Raw genomic sequence first — 22,914 nt, 5'->3', positions numbered from 1 at the left:
CTAGTGAATGACCTGCAGAGAGCTGGGACCAAAGTAACAAAGCCTACCATCAGTAACACACTACGCCGCCAGGGACTCAAATCCTGCAGTGCAAGACGTGTCCCCCTGCTTAAGCCAGTACATGTCCAGGCCCGTCTGAAGTTTGCTAGAGTGCATTTGGATGATCCAGAAGAGGATTGGGAGAATGTCATATGGTCAGTTGACAACTTTTTGGTAAAAACTCAACTCGTCGTGTTTGGAGGACAAAGAATGCTGAGTTGCATCCAAAGAACACCATACCTACTGTGAAGCATGGGGGTGGAAACATCATGCTTTGGGGCTGTTTTTCTGCAAAGGGACCAGGACGACTGATCCGTGTAAAGGAAAAAATGAATGGGGCCATGTATCGTGAGATTTTGAGTGAAAACCTCCTTCCATCAGCAAGGGCATTGAAGATGAAACGTGGCTGGGTCTTTCAGCATGACAATGATCCCAAACACACCGCCCGGGCAACGAAGGAGTGGCTTCGTAAGAAGCATTTCAAGGTCCTGGAGTGGCCTAGCCAGTCTCCAGATCTCAACCCCATAGAAAATCTTTGGAGGGAGTTGAAAGTCCGTGTTGCCCAGCGACAGCCCCAAAACATCACTGCTCTAGAGGAGATCTGCATGGAGGAATGGGCCAAAATACCAGCAACAGTGTGTGAAAACCTTGTGAAGACTTACAGAAAACGTTTGACCTGTGTCATTGCCAACAAAGGGTATATAACAAAGTATTGAGAAACTTTTGTTATTGACCAAATACTTATTTTCCACCATAATTTGCAAATAAATTAAAAAATCCTACAATGTGATTTTCTGGAATTTTTTTCTCATTTTGTCTGTCATAGTTGACGTGTACATATGATGAAAATTACAGGCCTCTCTCATATTTTTAAGTGGGAGAACTTGCACAATTGGTGGCTGACTAAATACTTTTTTTCCCCACTGTACAATATAGTACATTTTGATAAGAAAGACATTCTCTGAGGTTTTTGGTTAAACAAAAGTATACTCAACTATTTACAGAAAGTTATTTGGTTTCAATTCAGGGCACACACTTTACTAATGAAGGTTGGAAACCCTATAAAGATAGTGGGGCTTTAAAATTAAGATGTATTAGCATTTCAGACTATCAAATTTGAGGATTAAAACACATTGTGTACTATAATCCAATAAAATGCACTGAGATTACAATGAGAAACTATAACCCAATAAAATGCACTGAGATTACAATGAGAAACTATGAACCAATAAAATGCACTGAGATTACAATGAGAAACTATAACCCAATAAAATGCACTGAGATTACAATGAGAAACTATAACCCAATAAAATGCGCTGAGATTACAATGAGAAACTATGAACCAATAAAATGCACTGAGATTACAATGAGAAACTATAACCCAATAAAATGCACTGAGATTACAATGAGAAACTATAACCCAATAAAATGCACTGAGATTACAATGAGAAACTATGACCCAATAAAATGCACTGAGATTACAATGAGAAACTATAACCCAATAAAATGCACTGAGATTACAATGAGAAACTATAACCCAATAAAATGCACTGAGATTACTATGACCCAATAAAATGCACTGAGATTACAATGAGAAACTATAACCCAATAAAATGCACTGAAATTACAATGAGAAACTATGAACCAATAAAATGAACTGAGATTACAATGAGAAACTATGACCCAATAAAATGCACTGAGATTACAATGAGAAACTATGACCCAATAAAATGCACTGAGATTACAATGAGAAACTATGACCCAATAAAATACACAGAGATTACAATGAGAAACTATAACCTAACACTGTGTATACATCATTTATAAGATGTATTCATCATGTTATTGATGCCAATATTAAGCTTTAGTATTATTATTATTACGCTTCAGTGATAATCAGTGATATTGTTTTGAACAATTGTTCATTGTTGATTGCTGAGAAAATGCAGCAACACTCATATTTGTATTTTCTTCAGGGGCTTCTTAAAATAGAGGAGTACCATCCAGTTCCTTGGTTTACTGGTTTTGGTTTTGCCTAAAGCATCTCCATTACAAACTATTTATGGAACGTCACCACACATTTTGCTCATGTGACCCAAAATAACCTTTAGCTCAAATCAGAAAGCCACGTCTTTTACCCAGGAAGTCATTCGGAAATAGTCAGGTTTCCTAAGTATAAGGCTATACTTTAGCTATTGTATCAAGTGAATATAAGGCTACTTGACTCCACTGTCACCATTTGACAGAGTGTAGGGGCCCTGTATCTCCACAGGAAGCAGTCTGGTCCTGGGTGACTACAGGTAGGTGCTGGGAATGTCTGTGATGGCCAGGTGCAGGTACTCTGGCAGGCCGTCCTCCCAGCTCCCGTTGGTCTCCCTCCTCCTGACTCTGGTGGAGAGGGTCTTCCTCTTCTCCATGCTGTTGGTCCCCGGCCCTCTGTTCTCCAGGCTGGACACGATCATTTCAGACAGGTCCTGCTGTAGCCTTTGGAAGTTCTCCCTGAGGAGACAACCAGGGACAATATGTTTGGATTATTTGACATACATAATGCTATAGATATGGGTGATAGATACAGTGTAAGTTTAGGATGGGTGGTTTCTACTCACACTGTCGGGGGCGTTGGCAGGTTGTATTCTGTCCCTGTCACCCCTGTTAACCAGTATGTCATCTCATTGCCTTTACCCTGTAACACATACACAAACACACACACACATTGTTGTCATGATCTGAACTCTATTCTCACAAAACCTTCTCATAGCTTTATGAACCCAGCTTACCTTCAGGAAGGTCTCTCCTCTCTGCTCATACTCAAACTTGCAGTCTGTCCGTTGGAGGATGTTTATGGTGGGCTGGCTGACATGGATTCTTAGTGCTGGAGAGGAAGCATGAGAGGTGTCATCCTATGGCGAACTATGCTGAATATACACTGCTAGAATGGAGCTGTGCCTGTGATAGCTGAGGAGAATGTATGTAAGTGTTCATCCCAGTGGTTATGTTTGATGTGTCGGTGTCTGTGTGTGCTGTCTCTTACGCAGGCCTGTGGACTCCATGCGTGAGGCAGTGTTGACTGTGTCTCCAAACAGACAGTAACGTGGCATCTTGTTCCCCACCACGCCCGCCGCACACGGCCCTGTAAACACACCAGACACAGTGACACAGCTAAACACACTGCAGGCAATGAAAGTGTTGCTAACAGGACTGTATTGGCCCAATATTATGTACTTATAATAAAACGAAATTGTGGGAAAGGTTCAGCTCTATACAAACTACTGTGTTTGGGCCAGTTGTACTGTGCTGAGATGGGGTACCTGAGTGCACCCCGATGCGGATCCACAGGGGTATGCCCGGTAGGTGTTGGAGCTGGAAGGTCCCTACGAAAGCCAGGATGTCCAGGGCCATGTGGGCGATGTCCACTGCGTGCCGGTTGCCATTCCGCCGCGGCAACCCCGACGCCACCATGTACGCATCACCGATCGTCTCCACCTGGCAGAGAGAGAGAAAGAGACGATGACCCTGAATGCATTCAGTTGCATAATACTACATTAACAACAGTACTATTGATTCTGTTTTAGTATGTGAACATGTCAAGCCTCAGTCCCAACTACCTTGTATACATCGTGGTGGTCGAGGATCCTGTCAAAGTTCTTGTAGATGTCGTTGAGCATGTCCACCACCTCCATGGGCGTGCTGTACTGGCACAGGGTGGTGAAGCCCACAATGTCGCTGAAGTAGACCGTCACCTCATCAAACAGCTCTGGCTCCACACTGCCCGTCTCCTTCAGGGAACGCACCACTGGGCTGAGGAGAGAAGCAGGGGGACGGGAGGTTAAGCTGAGCGACTCCTTATCGTTCTGTTGGCTTCCAAAGGCTAAATAGGCTGGCAGGTGTGTTAGGGTTCAGCGTTAAGGCTAGGATTAGGGTTGTTAGGGTTGTGAGGGTTGAACCAGGATGTGGACATGAAGCTAGTGTTAGAGTTAGGGTTAAGGTTGAGCTGGGATGCATGACATACGCTGGCAGGAGCAGGAAGTTGAGTCTGTCAGCCCTGTCCCTCTCAGCCTTGTACAGAGAGGTCCTCTCCTCCACCAGGTGCTCCAGGTTCCTGGAGTACATCTGCAGCCGGCGGATCAGGTTGTCCATGTAGCTCTCATTAGCCTGGTTGTGCAGGTTGCTGAACGATTGTGGAACATGGAAACAAATAACCATATCTCTATGATGCTAAGTTGTATAAAACTTTGCATAGTACATACCACTTTTGGATGTTAAAAGGGCCCAATAGCTCAGAACATTTCTTTAACCAGGGAAAAATCCAAATTGGAGATTGCTTATCACTCCACTTTTGTATGAATAAAGATTTGATAGAACTCAAAAATTCTAAAACGTTTGTATGTTGAACACAAAGCAGCTGTCAACATGCCATGGCTTTTGGTATGTAAAAAGGGTTTTGATTGACTGAATGTACACTGAGTGTACAAAACATTAATAACACCTGCTCTTTCCATGACATAGACTGAACAAGTGAATCCAGGTGAAAGCTATGATCCCTTATTGATGTCACCTGTTAAATCCACTTCAATCAGTTTAGATGAAGGGGAGAAGACATGTTAAAGAAGGATTTTTAAGCCTTGAGACAATTGAGATGGATTGTATATGTGTGCCATTCAGAGGGTGAATGGGTAAGACAAAATATTTAAGTGCCATTGAATGGGGTATGGTAGTAGGTGCCAGGCGCACTGGTTAGTGTCAAGAACTGCAACGCTGCTTGGTATTTTATGCTCAACAGTTTCCCGTGTGTATCAAGAATGGTCCACCACTCAAAGGACATCCAGCCAACTTGACACAACTGTGGGAAGCATTGGAGTAAACATTGGCCAGCATCCCTGTGGAACGCTTTCGACACCTTGTAGATTCCATGTCCTAAGGATGGGTGGTTTTGAGGCTGTTCTTGGGGGGGGGCTTACCTGAATATCTTACCCAGAGATCCCTCTATCTTCTTGAAGTCTGGCCTCCTCTCCGGGTCCTCTTCCCAGCAGTTCTTTATCAGCATGTAAAGCTGCAGGAGACACGTACAATGACAACCATACATACAAACTAACACAGATATGCATGCATATGTGAGAAATGCTATGAGGGGCCTTGTACCTCTGCCTCGTTTACTGCTGCTGTCTCAAAGTTTAGATCTGGCCTGAAGAAGCCAGTCCCATTTGGGTACTGCAACATGTACAGCTTCTCTGGGGGAGGAAGGAAAGGGGAATTCAATTGACAAATCTCAACACAGCCATTTTCTCATTTACAGTAAAAAAAATAAGAATTTCACTCTCCTTTTGCAAAATCCCTAGAATGGTAATTGATGACAGTGATCCCTAGTGAGCAGACGTTGTATTTACATGTAATGGCCAGCAGGAGACGCTGTTAAATTACCAGTGTGAGATGCATAGACATAAAAAACTTGATAACTTTTACCATGGCTAAAAAGTGTTCTGCATGACTCTGACTCTAGCCACCAGACCGTTGTTACCTGCAATGTCGGAGCAGGCCTGGGTGAAGAAGGGGTTCTTCCTCAGTATGATCTCCTGAGCGATGATGGCAAAGCTGTAGACATCCCCCTTCTGGGAGATCCCCTGCTTCCGGAGGTGTTCTGGAGCCGTCCACAAGTCTGACAGAAAGGAGAGGGACCAGAGTGGGATATCAAATTACTCCCCTGGTTGGGTTTTTTACTAACTTCATGGCATAATACTTTCAGGTTGAATCATTTGCTTTAAGGGAAAAATGGGCAGTGGGCTTCACCTTTGCAGGGGCTGAGGATGGTGTTGCAGCCAAAGTCTGTGATTTTGACCACCATGCGGTTGTCCACCACACAGTTAGAGGACTTCAGTCGGCCATGGACCTCAATGTTGCTGGAGTGGAGGTAGGACATGCCCTGAAACCGCCACCAGGGTGAGCCACACACAGCTACAGCATGCTACACCAGTGGTTCCCAACCAGGGGTACTAGGACCCCTGGGAGTACTTGGCCTATCCACAGGGGGTACTTGAGAAGACTCATGAGACCATAGACTGGTAAAATGCACATGATGGGGTACTTCAGGGGTACTCTGGGCAGAGCAAAATTCAGTTGGTGGTACAGTAAGCGATAAAGGTTGGGAACCACTGGACTACACCATATTACAATTTGAGTGCATTTACCCACAGTAAACACATAGTACAACCAAACTACATAAACATACCTTAGCTATGTCATACATGACTGATATCTTGAATTCCAAGTCCATGAAGGTGTTTTCAGGATAGGAGATTGTGTCATTAAGGACATACTGTAAAGACAGTGAATGACAGAGTTTACTGCAGTTCCGTTTATGCTTGAGTGTTTTTGTTTCTGCCTGGTAGGGTATTTGAAAACTGAGTGAATGTAACTGTGATTGTGACCCAAGCCCTGTCTGTAAAGGAGTCCTGTAAACAATATGTGTGTAAATGTCAATGGTTTATTGCACAATAAAGATATGTGGGTGGAAAGCAGGCCACTGATTCCCAACATAAAGTAATGCTCTCTTACCCTCAGGGATCCCCTATCACAGAATTCAAACACTCCAAACAGGCCATACTCAAACTTCACCGTGCCATAGAACTTGGTCAGGTTATAGTAGTCAATACGCAGGAGCTGAGAGAGGCAGAAAGAGAGAGAGGAAGCAGGAGAGAGAGAGAGAGAGAGAGAGAGAGAGAAGGTGTCACTGTGAAAGACATCATCTCATGGGTGATCTCGACTTCCTCACACTCATTTACACACTCTACTTTTATCACCTAGTTGCTCACATAGGCTATATCCTCTGATTGACAAGTAGATAAAATATTCCTCCATAGGGCCACAAAGCCATAAAACACACATACACGAATCCGCAAACCTCTGTTGTTCACACCACATCAAGATAAGCAAATATAGGGTTGACCCTGAGTTCGGGCCATATAGACACTCAAAATGGACACTAGATCAGTGGACAGCTGACTGGACTAATGTTTGAATCGGCAGGTTAGGAGGAACTACGAGGGGGAGAGGAAGTGACATCACTAGCAAGAACCTTACAGTGTTGAGCTCGATCCTCTGGATCTCACTGAAATTGCCGTCTGTGTGTTGCAGCTCCTTCAGGATCACGGGCTGAAAATAATAGATAGATAATAATAGAGTAGAAGTTATGCCCATATCAGCCTTTGAGAGTAGTTACTGGTTAGTCGTTCCACCAATTCGGTGCCTTTCAAGAAGTTTAACTTGGTAAAAAATACAATGATTTCACCTCATTTTAACATTCTGTCACAAAGAGCACATATTCAACTTCATGAAAAACACTTTCCCCCATCTCAAGAGATTAAATAAAAATATTACTATAGTAAGTGCCAAATAAAGTAACAGGGTTGACGATTTAATCTTAAATCAGCCATAATCCCCTTGTGACAGGCGAAATGGAAGCTTGTTGTGTGCAACAGGGGGTTGCAATTGAACGCAAGCTTCACAATATTTTTGTAATTGTTCAAACATTTCTAGCCGGTCTATCTATGGGTAACAGGGTTAACGTGTTATGCTCGACCCGCTCAGTTTTCCACCACAAAACACCAGAAAATTGCCAAAAAGAGTAGAACCAGCACACCTGCTTTAACACTATGATTTGACTATTAAGGGAAAGGGAAAAGGGATAGCTAGTCAGTTGCACAACTGAATGCATTCAACTGAAATGTGTCTTCCGCATTTAACCCAACCGCTCTGAATCAATGATGTTTCTTTTGAAATAAATATTGAAAAAATAATAGTTATACCATATTAACGAGAGTTCAGTTCAAGTAACAGGGTTGACCTTAAAATGAGGGACAGATGTTCAATGAATCTCTAATCACATGAAATAAATAATAATCTTCAGAAATGACTTTGTCAAAGCAGCAAAATAACTAGGGCTTTACAATAATAGTGAAAACATGGAGAAATTTGGGGTTAAGTGGGTTAAAACCTTCCTAGAGGTCACAGAGGGTGCACGAAAGGACATGTCAAAATGCTGAATTCTTGCACTTTAGAAAGTATTTATTAATGTATTGAATTCTCCATGTGGTTTATATTAAAGGGCACTTCATTTAATATATCACGTTTTTAAAATGCAATATTGGTGCACAATTTCTACTTAAAATATCAAAGGGACGCAAAAGGCAATCTTTTCGTGGAACGACCCTGATATGACAACTCAACCCATGTGTTTAAGTCAGTTTATGGACCAAAGAGTGTAATGGCACCTTTTTGTCATAGCGACCCCTGCAAATCTGGTAACAGCTGTCCTTCCTGTTGTCTTCATCAATCTGATATATAGAAAGAAAAAGGGATAAATAATGTGGAATAAACTGTCAACAATAATAAAATATCACAAGACTATAGGCATCCAATTAGATCCCTGGGTATTAATGAAAACAGGGAGTATCAGAGTGTAAATGAAATAATTGAAACCAACATCAGCGTAACACCAGCTTGTATTGACCATGCATTATGGAAGTTTGAAAGATGACATACTATAAATAGAAACAGACAGGCAGAAACATCATGACAAGAAGGAGGTGAAGGAGCTCACCTTCAGTGAGACCAGGCTTAACTCTTTCCCATCCAGCGGATCAATCAGGTCTGGGCTGATGTGGGACCACTTCTTTTGGTTCTGACGTTCCTTCATGTTCTGCCTATTGGCCATAAATCAAATCAAATCAGTTTATTTGTCACGTGCACAGGATACAGCAAGTGTAAACAGTGCAGTGAAACGCTTGCTTGCAAGCTCTTCCTCAACAATGCAGTAATACTAAGTCATATACACTTGTGAATAAGAGAAATTCACACGAAAATATACATTATTTACAAGGTCAATATCAGTACCAATCAATGTCAGGGATACTGGTGACAGTTGTGTAATCAGGTTTAAAGTGACTGAACAGAAGGGTAAATATAATAACAATAATAATAATAATAATAATAAATAGACAAAGACAGAGGTGAGTGAGACATGTTGTCAAGTAACAATGTGATTGGACAGAAGTGAGAAGACAGAGGTTGGTGTGGTGCATATTTTACCTGTAGAAGATCAGAGCGATGGCAGTCACCACCACAACACTGACACTCAGGACGATCACAATGATATTCAGATCTGGAATCACAAACATAAAATAAGTATTCCCCCCACCAATACTGTGTCTTCGTATCAAGACGTAACACAAACTTCAAAAGAGCTTGTGTACTAGAATAAACTTTGTACTGTTACTAGTAGCGCTAGTGTTTATAAATAAAATAAAATGGTATTTGTCACTTGCGCCAAATACAACAAATGTAGACCTTACCGTGAAATGCTTACTTAAGAGCCCTTAACCAACAATGCAGAGTTTTAAAAAAGTACGATTTTTTAAAAAATAAACTAAAGGAAAAATAGTAACACAATAAAATTACAATAAAGAGGCTATATACAAGGGTAAACGGTACCCGAATCAATGTACAGGGGTACGGGTTAGTCGAGGTAATTGAGGTAATATGTACATGTAGGTAGGGGTAAAGTGACTATGCATAGATAATAAACAGAGAGTAGCAGCAGCGTATGTGAGGAGTGTGAAGGAATGTGTGTGTGTGTGTGTGTGTGTGTGTGTGTCTGGCATCAATAGGCATGTGTGTGTGTGTTGGAGTGTCAGTGTAGTATGTGTGAGTGTGTGGTTAAAGTCCAGTGAGTGTACATCGAGCCTGTGCAAGAGAGTCAGTGCAAAAATAAGAACAAATAAGAATAGAATAAGGGGGTCAATGCAAATACTCCGGGTAGCCATTTGATTAACTGTTCAGCAGTCTTATGGCTTGGGGGTAGAAGCTGCTACTGGCCTGTTACTAGAGCGTAGATGTCATTACCGTTACGATTGATTGGCTTGTCATCTGGCAGTTGGGACCCAGGCCAGGGCAGTGAGGGGGTGCTGTCCTCCACTTTGGTCTCATTTATGGACGTATCAAACACAAACAGGGTTTTGTACTGGAGGAGAGGTGCAATGACAGCATTATTAAGTGATCATTAAACGATGTCCTGCTACTGTTTAATAGGGGACTGAGATGGTGACCATTCCAACAGTTACATTGGATGAAGAGTACCTGTTTATCGATGGTGGAGGTATAAATCACAGAGAAGTTCACGTCCCTGTCCCCATTCTCATCCAGCACGTAGTGTCCCCCCATACCTGCACACAGACACACACTATTATCTCTAACCCTTTAAGAGTATCACCATTTATCCTCCTGAGCAGAAAACTCTTGACCGGAACATCTGCCCTTAACAACCATTTGCTCCCTCATTATAGCATCAATAATCACACCACTGTGAGTAATAATTCCAAAGAAATTGAGGCTACGACCTAGTGCTATATTCAAGGTTCAGGTTGGGAAATGTTATCTAATACAAGAGGTTGCGGAAGACATATAACCACCTGAATTACTATGGTCCTCAGCTGTAAATGGACAAAATTTGAAACATTGCCCATAAAGGTCAGCCAAGAGAGAACACACTAATTAGCCATGTACTGAACTGTAAAATAAATCAAAGTGAATGGGTTCCTGCGTAATGTGTGGCCTTTCGTTCCTGTGTGGAGAATGACGGTGGTGTGACAAAAATGAAACATTTACTGTTCTGGTTTGTGCAAGTTCCCGTTGGACGAGAGTCAAAGATCAGATGCTAAAGGTTGCCGCCGAGCAGCTTTGCCAAGTCTAACAAGTATAGGTTCTCACCATTGCCTGACTTAAATTGTTATGGTGTTTAAATGGAGGACTGAGGACAGGATGGACCATGGCTCTGGTCATTAGGCCCTCCTATACCTTGAAAGGAGACATTCCTGAAGGGGTTTACATCGGGGAGATCCGTGGCAGGGGGCTGTGTCGCTCTGCCTCTCAGCTCACTGGTCAACCTCTGCCTCAGCACATGGCCAAAGAGCAACACACTGTCATGGTACCCCGCCACATAGTCATTTAACTCCTGCAACAGGAGAGGGGGAGCAGTGAGAGAGAGAGAGAGAGAGAGAGAGAGAGAGAGAGAGAGAGAGAGAGAGAGAGAGAATTAGACCCAACCAAATCATGAGAAAACAAAAAGAGAATTACTTGACAAATTGGAAAGAATTAACAAAAAAACAGAGCAAACTAGAATGCTATTTGGATCTAAACAGAGTACACAGTGGCAGAATACCTGACCACCGTGACTGACCCAAACTTAAGGAAAGCTTTGACTATGTATAGACTCAGTGAGCATAGCCTTGCTATTGAGAAAGGCTGCCGTCAGCAGACCTGGCTCTCAAGAGAAGACAGGCTATGTGTCTCGATCGTCTAACAGAGATGAGGACCAAGGCGCAGCGTTGCAGGCAAACATACTCTTTATTAGAGACACGATCAAAAACAACAAAACGATAACGTGACAGTTCACGGTCTAACACAAAAGACTAGAAACAAGATCCCACAAACTCTGTGGGGAAACAGGCTGCTAAAGTATGGTTCTCAATCAGAGACAACAAGCAACAGCTGAATCACGTTGCCTCTGATTGAGAACCACACTGGCCAACATAGAACAACAATACTAGAATGTGAAACCTAGAACAAAACACATAGACTTTACACACCCTGGCTCAACATATTAGAGTCCCCAGAGCCAGGGCATGACAGTACCCCACCCTAAAGGCGCGGACTCCGACCGCGCCCACCAAATACCACAGGGGAGGGACCGGGTGGGCACTCCGCTTAGGCGGCGGATCCGGCTCCGGGCCTGATCCCCGCTCCCTCTCCAACCCCCCAAAGTACCCCTGGTCCGGTCTGGCCCCGCTGGCCGGAGCTGGACTGCACACTGGTGGAGCGGATTGCTCTAGCTCCGGCGTGAAGCATCTGACCGGTGCCGGACCAGCCACCGGTGGAACAGGCACGGGCCGTGCCGGACTGACGACGCACACCACTGGCTTGGTGTGGGGAGCAGGAGCGGGCCGAGCCGGGCTGACGCAAACGCACCACTGACTTGGTGCGGGAGCAGGAGCGGGCCGGACCGGGCTGACGAGCGCACCACTGACTTGGTGCGGGGAGCAGGAACGGACCGTGCCGGGCTGACGAGCGCACCACTGACTTGGTGCGGGGAGCAGGAACGGGCCGAGCCGGGCTGACGAAGCGCACCACTGACTTGGTTCGGGGAGCAGGAACGGGCCGAGCCGGGCTGACGAAGCGCACCACTGACTTGGTGCGGGGAGCAGGAACGGGCCGAGCTGGGCTGACGAAACGCACCACTGACTTGGTGCGGGGAGCAGGAATGGGCCGAACTGGGCTGGCGACGCGCACCACAGGCTTGGTGCGGGGAGCAGGAACAGGCCGGGCCGAGCTGGCGACGCGCACCGTAGACTTGGTGCGAGTGGCAGGAACAGGCCGGACCGTACTGGGAACACACACCACTGGCCCTACGTGGGGATCAGGAACAGGCCGGACCGGACTGGCAACACACCCCAGTACCTCTCGCCGTGCCTCTACACCTTCCATCCCCTCTTCGACCAGTGGCCCCCGTAACCTGGCGGCCTCCTCTGCCAACCCGCTGGGCCGCTCTATCGCGGCCTCCTGCTGCCCCGACGTCGTGAGTCCCCCCCTAAAAAATTTCTGGGAGTCTCTCTTCCCCGTGGGCCAGGCCTCTATAGTTCTCGCCCAACTCTCGCTCTTCTGCTTCCAATTCCCGCCATTCAGCTCCTCATTCGGCTTGACCCAGTCGAAGCTCTTCCTCCACTGTTCCCAAGTCCACCCTCTCTGCTCCTCACTAGGCTGCTTGGTCCAGTTCTGGTGGGATCTTCTGTCACGATCGTCTAACAGAGATGAGGACCAAGGCGCAGCGTTGCAGGCAAACATAATCTTTATTAGAGACACGATCAAAAACAACAAAACGATAACGTGACAGTTCACGGTCTAACACAACAGACTAGAAACAAGATCCCACAAACTCTGTGGGGAAACAGGCTGCTAAAGTATGGGTCTCAATCAGAGACAACAAGCAACAGCTGAATCACGTTGCCTCTGATTGAGAACCACACTGGCCAACATAGAACAACAATACTAGAATGTGAAACCTAGAACAAAACACATAGACTTTACACACCCTGGCTCAACATATTAGAGTCCCCAGAGCCAGGGCGTGACACTATGTCCACACTGCCCACAAAATGAGGTGGAAACTGAGCTGCACTTCCTAACCTCCTGCCAAATGCATGACCATATTAGAGACACATATTTTCCTCAGATTACAGAGATCCACAAAGAATTAGAAAACAAACCCAATTTTGATAAACTCCCTTATCTACTGGGTGACAAACCACAGTGTGCCATCACAGCAGCAAGATTTGTGACCCGTTGCCACAAGAAAAGGGCAACCAGTGAAGAACAAACACCATTGTAAATACAACCCATATTTATGTTTATTTATTTTCCCATTTGTACTTTAACTATTTGCACATTGTTACAACACTGTATATCTATACATAATAGGACATTTGAAATGTCTTTATTATTTTGGAACTTCTGAGTTTAATGTTTACTGTTAATATTTATTGTTTATTTCACTTTTGTTTACTATCTACTTCACTTGCTTTGGCAATGTTAACATACATTTCCCATACCAATAAAGCCCTTAAATTGAAATTGAATTGAGAGAGAGAGAGAGAGAGAGAGAGAGAGAGAGAGAGAGAGAGAGAGAGAGAGAGAACAGAGAGAGAGACAGAGAGAGAGACAGAGAGAGATGGTATCTCTGTTCAGACATTAGGAAGTCAGAAGAACTGAGGAATGAAGACAGATGAGTGGAGCAGGGACTAACCGTGCTGTTGTAAACTATTGTGTTGTTGTATTGTCTCTCAGGCAAGGTGAGCACCAGAACATTGTCCATGCTTGGGCTGGCAGTCATGTTAGTGTGATACCTGTGGCTAGGAGATAGAAAAATTACATGGTTTCAACTTTCAATCATGGTCCCCTAAAAAACAATGCAATGCAATGTAACAAACTACCAAAACCAGTCTCACTTATAGATATCGATGAGGATGAAGACAATTTCTGGGGGAATCGTTGTTTCATTCTTTATAGTGGTGATGTCATCTGGGGTTCCACAGAGAATGAATACTGAAAAACATTGTGCAGGGGTGATAAAGCTGTATGATGAAATAACACCTAAAAGCATGTAGATAGGTTACAAAAGTTTTGTTTTAAGTAACCATTGATTTACTTCCTATTCGGGGTGGAACCAGTGGCTGGTGTGTAAAGCATGGATAAGACTTGAGAAGGTATTGAAGAAGACAGAGGGAGGCACACACCGTTGCTGTGTCTGTTTTCAGACTGAAGAGCTTTCTTTAGCTCTGTCTTGCTGCGTAGCATCTTTCTTGAGATTGACATAGCAAACTGGACCGAGGGTGCCTCCAGAGCATTGATGTACCTATGAAGATGGCAAAAGGGAAGTGATGTAACGGTGCACCATGGAGCACCCAACAATAAACGCTTCTCTCCCTGGCATCAAACTTACTCTAGATATGTATGTTACAGTGTTACAGTCTACCATACACATGCAATGAGCATCTCTGTACTGTCTGTATGTGTGTACATGGCGGAAATTCCCTTTCAAATGCACAGGTGTTCCCTCTCACCAAAAACAATCTTCAGTTTGGTCTGCCTTCTTGTAGACATAAGCCCTCTCCCAGTGCATCTTCAGACCATGTCTGGTGAAGTTCCAGAAGTGGACAAAGAAGTTGGAGATCTTGCGTGCCGGGGGCAGCAGGCGGGTCAGGTTGGCCTTGTAGTCACAGGACAGACCGAAGCTCCCAGCAGAGATGATGGGGATAGTCAGGGTCAGGCCTATCTCCACACTGAGACACACACAGACCAGGGGTCACACAGTTCTCCAAATAGAGGGATCATGACCTGCAGGTCAATCTGTCCTTATCTTACAGGACAGGATATTATAAACCAGCATAACAATAAACGCTATTATCATAATCACCAAGTGGGTCATTTACCACACGTACACATCATCAACTACTAATAATCAGGCAAAACAAATACTTTTTCAATGGGGATGACAGAGACAGGGATCATTAACATGCGTGTGTGCGTGCGTACAAGACAGAGAGAGAACTTACTCCACCATAAAGAAAGTGGCAAATGTACAGGAGGGTCCCAGCATGGCACATCCCACCTCACCTTTAGCCTGGAGCACAAACAAATCCGTATATAAACATAGGCACTCATGTTGTTGAGTAATGGGGAAGGGCTCGTCCCTGTCTCATTTCTCTTTCTAAAATAATGTCATCTTTATTAATCTTATAGGTCCTCCTGATCTGCCCAATGGACCGAAATTACAGTTTAGTTTCAGTATAGTCATTGACGGTATACAGTACCAGTCAAAAGTTTGGACACACCTACTCATTCAAGGCTTTTTCTTTATTTGTACTATTTTCTACATTGTAGAATAATAGTGAAAACATCAAAACTATGAAATAACACATATGGAATCATGTAGTCACCCAAAAAGTGTTAAACAAATCAAAATACATTTTATATTTGAGATTCTTCAAATTAGCCACCCTTTGCCTTGATGACAGCTTTGCACACTCTTAGCATTCTCTCAACCAGCTTCATGAGGTAGTCACCTGGAATGCATTTCAATTAACAGGTGTGCCTTGTTAAAAGTTAATTTGTGGAATGTATTTCCTTCTTAATGCGTTTGAGCCAATCAGTTGTAATGTGACAAAGTACGGTTGGTATACAGAAGATAGCCATATTTGGTAAAAGACCAAGTCCATAATATGGCAAGAACAGCTCAAATAAGCAAAGAGAAATGACAATCCATCATTACTTTAAGACATGAAGGTCAGTCAATACGGAAAACGTCAAGAACTTTGAAAGTTTCTTCAAGTGCAGTCGCAAAAACCATCAAGCGCTATGATGAAACTGGCTCTCATGAGGACCGCCACAGGAAAGGAAGACCCAGAGTTACCTCTGCTGCAGAGGATAAGTTCATTAGAGTTAACTGCACCTCAGATTGCAGCCCAAATAAATGCTTCACAGAGTTCAAGTAACAGACACATCTCAACATCAACTGTTCGGAGGAGACTGTCACGGTTTCGGCCGAGACTGCTCCTCCTCCTGGTTCGGGCAGGCTTCGGCGTTCGCCGTCCCCGGAGTACTAGCTGCCACCGTTGAATGTTTCTTGGTGTGATTGCTTTGGTCTGTCGTGTACACCTGTGTCTGTTTGTGTGCTGATTACGTGTCCTATAAGTTCCCTGTTTTGTATTGGTTAGATTGTGTGTTGTTGGCTGCCTGTCGTTCTGAGCTGCGTGTTTTGCGCTCTGTTTGTTTTGTTTAATGTGTTACGCGTGTTTGCGTAATTCCTTCGCCTCTGTTTGTTTTCGAGGTCGTGTATTGTATTGTTGCACTTTGGACTAGTAAAGTCTGTTTGGACGAAGCCTCTGTGTCCTGCGCCTGACTCCTCCACCACATCCACATCGGTTCTTCTGACAGAACAACACACCAACTATGGAGTCAGCAGGAGCAGTGGCGGCACCCAAGTCGCTGGAAGAACGGATCAGCTATCAGGACACCATGATCCGGCAACTTGGGGCCGCCATGGACGAGGTGTCCAACACTCTGCGCCGGTTGGTTACTGGAGAGGTGCCCACGCCTTCTTACACCATCCCATCACCAACGGCCAGTCCTCCTCTCTCAGCACCGGAACCCAGTGGCATTCGGCTCTCGCTCCCGAGGGCATATGACGGTTCTGCAGCCGGGTGTCAGGGGTTCCTCCTGCAGGTGGAACTCTACCTGGCTACCATACACCCAGCGCCCTCGGGATACGAGAGCGTCTCCGCCCTCATCTCCTGTCTATCCGGCAAGGCATTGGAGTGGGCCAACGCCGAATGGAGGGGAATAGACGCCGCTACCATCACCTACGCGGAGTTCTCCCGCCGCTTCAGGGCTGTCTTCGATCACCCACCTGAAGGGAAGGCAGCGGGGGAGCGTCTGTTCCACCTCCGACAGGGGAAGAGGAGCGCACAGGAGTTCGCACTGGAGTTCCGGACGCTAGCGGCGGATGCGGGGTGGAATGAGAGGGCCCTCATCGACCATTACCGGTGTAGCCTACGAGAGGTTGTTCGTCGTGAGCTGGCCTGCAGGGACACCAACCTATCCTTCGACCAGTTGGTGGACATCTCCATCCGTCTCGACACCCTGCTGGCTACCCACGGACGTCCCGAGTGGGGGTCGTCCATTCCACCCTCCAGCACCTCCGAGCCGATTCCCATGGAGCTCGGGGGTGCTGGCGCTAGAGAGAGGAGGAGAGAGAACCCGAGGGGGGCCACCCCCTGCACCAACTGTGGCCGTGGAGGACACACCGCAGCCAGGTGCTGAGGAGGGTCTCCTGGGAGAGGGGACAACAGGTCACGCACTGGGGAGTCATTTCAGGTGAGTAGGCGCCCCACTTACCCAGAGCTCTCTGTTGGTCACATGAGTATTCCTGTGAGATTTCCACAGGTGGCACCTCATTCCCAGCATAAGGCGCTAGTAGATTCAGGCGCAGCTGGGAATTTTATTGATCGGGCATTTTGTTATAGGTTAGGAATTCCCCTTCGGCCGGCAGAAGCCCCCTTTCCTGTCCACGCCTTAGACAGCCGGCCGTTGGGGTCGGGGCTGATCAGAGAAGTCACAGCACCACTTAAGGTGACGACGCAGGGGGGTCATGAGGAGATCATTCAGTTTTATCTGATTGACTCTCCTGCGTACCCCGTGGTGCTGGGGCTTCCCTGGTTAAGCGCCCATGATCCTACTATTGCGTGGCAACAGAGGGCTCTTATGGAGTGGTCTGCCCAGTGTGTAGGGAGATGTCTAGGTGTTTCCTTAGGGGCGACCTCGGTAGAGAGTCCGAACCAAGTGCCCGCAATGCGCATTCCCCCCGAGTATGAGGACTTAGCACTTGTGTTCAGCAAAACGAGGGCAACACGGCTACCACCTCATAGACAGGGGGACTGTGCGATAAATCTCCAAACAGGAGCGGCTCTTCCGCGGAGCCGTGTGTATCCCTTGTCTCAAGAGGAGACAGCGGCTATGGAGACTTACATAGCCGAGTCCTTGGAACAGGGATACATACGGTCCTCCACTTCCCCGGTTTCCTCGAGTTTCTTCTTTGTGAAGAAGAAGGACGGGGGTTTGCGCCCGTGTATTGATTACCGTAGTCTCAATCAGATCACGGTTAAGTACAGTTACCCTCTTCCACTGATTGCGACTATGACGGAATCATTACGCGGAGCGCAGTTCTTCACAAAGTTGGATCTCAGGAGCGTGTACAATCTGGTGCGCATTAGGGAGGGGGATGAATGGAAAACAGCATTTAGCACCACCTCGGGTCATTACGAGTATCTCGTCATGCCATACGGGCTAATGAATGCTCCTTCAGTCTTCCAATCCTTTGTTGACGAGATTTTCCGGGACATGCATGGGCAGGGTGTGGTAGTGTACATCGACGACATCCTAGTGTACTCTTCTACATGAGCCGAGCATGTAGCCCTGGTGCGCCGAGTGTTGAGAAGACTGTTGGAGCATGACTTGTATGTCAAGGCAGAGAAATGCCTGTTCTTCCAGGAGTCCGTCTCCTTTTTGGGTTATCGGTTGTCCGCGTCTGGTGTGGAGATAGAGGTAGACCGTGTGTCGGCCGTGCGTAATTGGCAAACTCCAACCACTGTAAAAGAGGTGCAGCAGTTCTTGGGTTTTGCTAATTACTACCGGAGGTTTATCCGGGGCTTTGGACAGGTTGCAGCTCCCATTACGTCCCTACTAAAGGGGGGTCCGGTTCGTTTGCAGTGGTCAGCTGAGGCGGACAGGGCATTTGTCAAACTGAAGAACCTGTTCACCTCGGCCCCGGTGCTGGCGCATCCGGATCCCTCTTTACCATTCCAAGTTGAGGTAGACGCGTCCGAGACCGGTATTGGGGCAGTCCTGTCACAACGGTCCGGCACGCCACCTAAGCTCCGCCCCTGTGCGTTCTACTCCAAGAAGCTCAGCTCGGGCGGAGCGCAATTATGACGTTGGGGACAGGGAGCTGTTAGCTGTAGTCCAGGCCCTAAAGGTGTGGAGGCATTGGCTTGAGGGGGCTCAACACCCTTTCCTCATTCTGACTGATCACCGTAACCTGGAGTACATCCGGGCAGCTAGGAGATTGAACCCTCATCAGGCTAGGTGGAACATGTTCCTGACCCGGTTTGTTTTTAAGATCACATACATCCCAGGGTCCCAGAACGGTAAGGCAGACGCCCTGTCCCGGCGGTATGACACAGAGGAGAGGTCCATTGAGCCTACTTCCATACTGCCGGAGTCTTGTCTGGTGGCTCCGGTGGTATGGGAGGTCGATACGGAAATCGAGCGGGCACTGCGTACCGACCCTACTCCCCCCGAGTGTCCTGTGGGGCGGACGTACGTTCCGCTCGAGGTTCGTGATCGTCTTATTTATTGGGCTCATACATCACCCTCCTCTGGACATCCAGGTATTGGCCGGACAGTGCACTGCCTTAGCGTGAAATACTGGTGGCCAACGTTAGCTAAGGATGTGAGGGTTTATGTCTCCTCCTGCTCGGTGTGCGCCCAGTGTAAGGCGCCTAGACATTTGCCCAGGGGTAAGTTACATCCCCTGCCCGTTCCACAACGACCATGGTCCCACCTCTCGGTGGATTTTGTGACCGACCTATCCCCTTCCCAGGGGAATACCACCATTTTGGTCGTTGTGGATCGGTTTTCCAAGGCCTGTCGTCTGCTCCCAATGCCGGGTCTCCCTACTGCCCTACAGACTGCCGAGGCCCTATTTACCCACGTGTTCCGGCACTATGGGGTCCCCGAGGATATTGTGTCTGACCGAGGTCCCCAGTTCACCTCCAGAGTCTGGGGGGCGTTCATGGAACGCTTGGGGGTCTCGGTGAGCCTTACCTCGGGGTACCACCCAGAGAGCAATGGGCAGGTTGAACGAGTCAACCAGGATGTGGGTAGGTTTCTGAGGTCCTATTGCCGGGACCGGCCGGAGGAGTGGTCTAGGTATATCCCCTGGGCAGAGATGGCCCAGAACTCTCTCCGCCACTCCTCCACCAATTTAACACCTTTCCAGTGTGTTTTAGGGTATCAGCCGGTCCTGGCACCGTGGCACGAGACCAGATCGAGGCCCATGCGGTGGACGAGTGGATTCGGCGCTCGGAGGAGACGTGGGGACGCTGCCCATGTCCATCTGCAGCGGGCCATCCGTCAACAAAAGGCGAGCGCCGATCGCCACCGCAGTGAGGGACCGGTGTACGCACCGGGAGATCGAGTCTGGCTCTCGACTCGAAACCTGCCCCTCCGCCTGCCCTGCCGGGAAGCTGGGTCGGCGGTTTGTGGGGCCCTTCAAAGTCCTGAGAAGATTGAACGAGGTGTGTTACAGGTTACAACTGCCTATTGAGTACAAAAATATTAACCCCTCGTTCCATGTGTCTCTTCTCAGGCCGGTGGTAGCTGGCCCACTCCAAGAAGATGAGATAGGAGAGACCCCTCCGCCCCCTTTGGACATCGAGGGGGCCCCGGCGTACAGGGTCTGGACCATCTTGGACTCGAGGCGCCGGATGAGTGGTCTCCAGTATCTCGTGGAGTGGGAGGGGTACGGTCCGGAAGAACGGTGCTGGGTGCCTAGGAGGGACATCCTCGATCCATCCCTCCTGACTGAGTTCCACCGTGGGCATCCCACGCGCCCGGGTCCGCGTCCTCCTGGCCGTCCCCGAGGCCGGGGTCGGCGCACGGCTGGAGCCGCGCGTCAAGGGGGGGGTACTGTCACGGTTTCGGCCGAGACTGCTCCTCCTCCTGGTTCGGGCAGGCTTCGGCGTTCGCCGTCCCCGGAGTACTAGCTGCCACCGTTGAATGTTTCTTGGTGTGATTGCTTTGGTCTGTCGTGTACACCTGTGTCTGTTTGTGTGCTGATTACGTGTCCTATAAGTTCCCTGTTTTGTATTGGTTAGATTGTGTGTTGTTGGCTGCCTGTCGTTCTGAGCTGCGTGTTTTGCGCTCTGTTTGTTTTGTTTAATGTGTTACGCATGTTTGCGTAATTCCTTCGCCTCTGTTTGTTTTCGAGGTTGTGTATTGTATTGTTGCACTTTGGACTAGTAAAGTCTGTTTGGACGAAGCCTCTGTGTCCTGCGCCTGACTCCTCCACCACATCCACATCGGTTCTTCTGACAGAGACTGCATGAATCAGGCCTTCATGGTTGAATTGCTACAAAGAAACCACTACTAAAGGACACCAATAAGAAGAAGAGACTTGCTTGGGCCAAGAAACACGAGCAATGGACATTAGACCGGTGGAAATCTGTCCTTTGGTCTGATGAGTCCAAATTTGAGATTTTTGGTTCCAATCACTGTGTCTTTGTGAGACGCAGAGTAGGTGAACGGATGATCTCTGCATGTGTGGTTCCCACCGTGAAGCATGGAGGAGGAGGTGTAATGGTGTGGGGGTGCTTTGCTGGTGACACTGTCTGTGATTTATTTAGAATTCAAGGCACACTTAACCAGCATGGCTACCACAGCATTCTGCAGTGATACGCTATCCCATCTGGTTTGCGCTTAGTGGGACTATAATTTGTTTTTCAACAGGACAATGACCCAAAACACACCTCCAGGCTGTGTAAGGGCTATTTGACCAAGGAGAGTGATGGAGTGTTGCATCAGATGACCTGACCTCCACAATCACCTGACCTCAACCCAATTGAGATGGTTTGGGATGAGTTGGACCACAAAGTGAAGGAAAAGAAGCCAACAAGTGCTCAGCATATGTGGAAACTCCTTCAAGACTGTTGGAAAAGCATTCCTCATGAAGCTGGTTGAGAGAATGCCAAGTGCTCATGAAGCTGTATCTAAATCAGTCTGTCAGTCAACATATAATATATTCAAGTAGCAATGGTCTCCTGGAAGAGATGGTATCAAGATGGGAATGGACATTACAGTCTAAAAAAGACTGGCTCACATGCAGGGACTTGAGTATCTCCACTCCCTCACAGGTGCTGCTCCCACAGCCCCTGCGTTTGTACAGCGTGGTGTTGAACCCATTGAAATTAGCCGTTAATGTGATGTTCAAACCTTGACAAGGGAGAGAGTGTTGTAGGAGGATGAGATAATAACTGTTATCAAGCATAATGAAATGTCCAATAGATTTGTGTGATAGGTTACAGCTGAATTTTGTTTATCACTGACACATTCGTTTAATGTTGAAATTAAAGTAAGTTCAAATTAAAAAATAAATACATGTTTCTGTACCTGCTGCAATGTTCAGTTGCCTGTCCGCTTTAATTGCTTTCAACACTGCACCCCTTACAAACCCTAGGCTCCAGTATGAGGTGTCATCCTCCAAAAGTACAACGTTCATGGTGTATTTGGGTTTTGATTTCATGCATTTGTCCAACATTCGGCTCTCAACAAGTGCCACAAATAAGACTCCAACGCACAGAAAACAATGTGAATGCAGCATTTTGATGCTGTATAGAACAGGACTGTAAAAAAGACTGTAAAAAAGACTCCACTATCTAAATCCAGATGTAGAAATTCTTAACATCTTAAGGGCTGCAGGCCACTCCAAACCAAAAAGGTAGAAAGTTAGAACTAGTAAAAAGAAAAAATATTGTTTAAAAAATCAGAATGTAATTATTATTTTATTTTTATGAGTAACCTACTTCAATTCTTAGATAGGCTAAATATAAAATGAAAAACAATGGTTAGACCTTCAAAAACTAAAAACTAATGAACACTCTAAGTTAGTTGCAATCACAGGAGACACTCCTACCAGAGCTGAGGTAAAACAAGAAAAAA

At 46.5% G+C, this 22,914-nt stretch overlaps 1 protein-coding gene across 1 annotated transcript; it reads right to left on the bottom strand.

Moving 5' to 3' along the window:
- Window positions 1-906: 906 nt before the first annotated feature.
- LOC121569023 (heat-stable enterotoxin receptor-like) lies at window positions 907-22,705 on the bottom strand. The gene is made up of 27 exons (XM_041879605.2): window positions 22,366-22,705; window positions 22,076-22,188; window positions 15,195-15,262; window positions 14,703-14,921; window positions 14,376-14,494; window positions 14,088-14,184; window positions 13,886-13,991; window positions 10,885-11,041; window positions 10,168-10,253; window positions 9,934-10,051; window positions 9,121-9,193; window positions 8,633-8,735; window positions 8,304-8,366; window positions 7,114-7,185; window positions 6,589-6,693; window positions 6,263-6,349; window positions 5,824-5,956; window positions 5,555-5,692; window positions 5,179-5,267; window positions 4,998-5,089; window positions 4,049-4,207; window positions 3,645-3,837; window positions 3,348-3,522; window positions 3,071-3,169; window positions 2,817-2,911; window positions 2,646-2,722; window positions 907-2,538 (listed from the first exon to the last, which is right to left on the bottom strand). The coding sequence occupies exons 1-27, from the start codon at window positions 22,574-22,576 to the stop codon at window positions 2,334-2,336; spliced, it is 3,252 nt and encodes a 1,083-aa protein (XP_041735539.1). The 5' UTR covers window positions 22,577-22,705; the 3' UTR covers window positions 907-2,333.
- Window positions 22,706-22,914: the final 209 nt, after the last annotated feature.

Source organism: Coregonus clupeaformis, chromosome 7 (assembly GCF_020615455.1).
Source record: "Coregonus clupeaformis isolate EN_2021a chromosome 7, ASM2061545v1, whole genome shotgun sequence".
NCBI lineage: Eukaryota > Metazoa > Chordata > Actinopteri > Salmoniformes > Salmonidae > Coregonus > Coregonus clupeaformis.
Note: the sequence above shows the minus strand (reverse complement) of the source record. Positions and strands in the feature narration are given on the sequence as shown.

Coding starts and splice junctions, on each gene's coding strand:
- LOC121569023 (XM_041879605.2), bottom strand. CDS start 22,576: ATGCTGCATTCACATTGTTTTCTGTGCGTTGGAGTCTTATTTGTGGCA. Junction 15,263..22,075: donor AGATACTCAAGTCCCTGCAT/GTGAGCCAGTCT, acceptor TTTGTGCTCCAG/GCTAAAGGTGAGGTGGGATG. Junction 5,957..6,262: donor TCATGTATGACATAGCTAAG/GTATGTTTATGT, acceptor TGGCGGTTTCAG/GGCATGTCCTACCTCCACTC.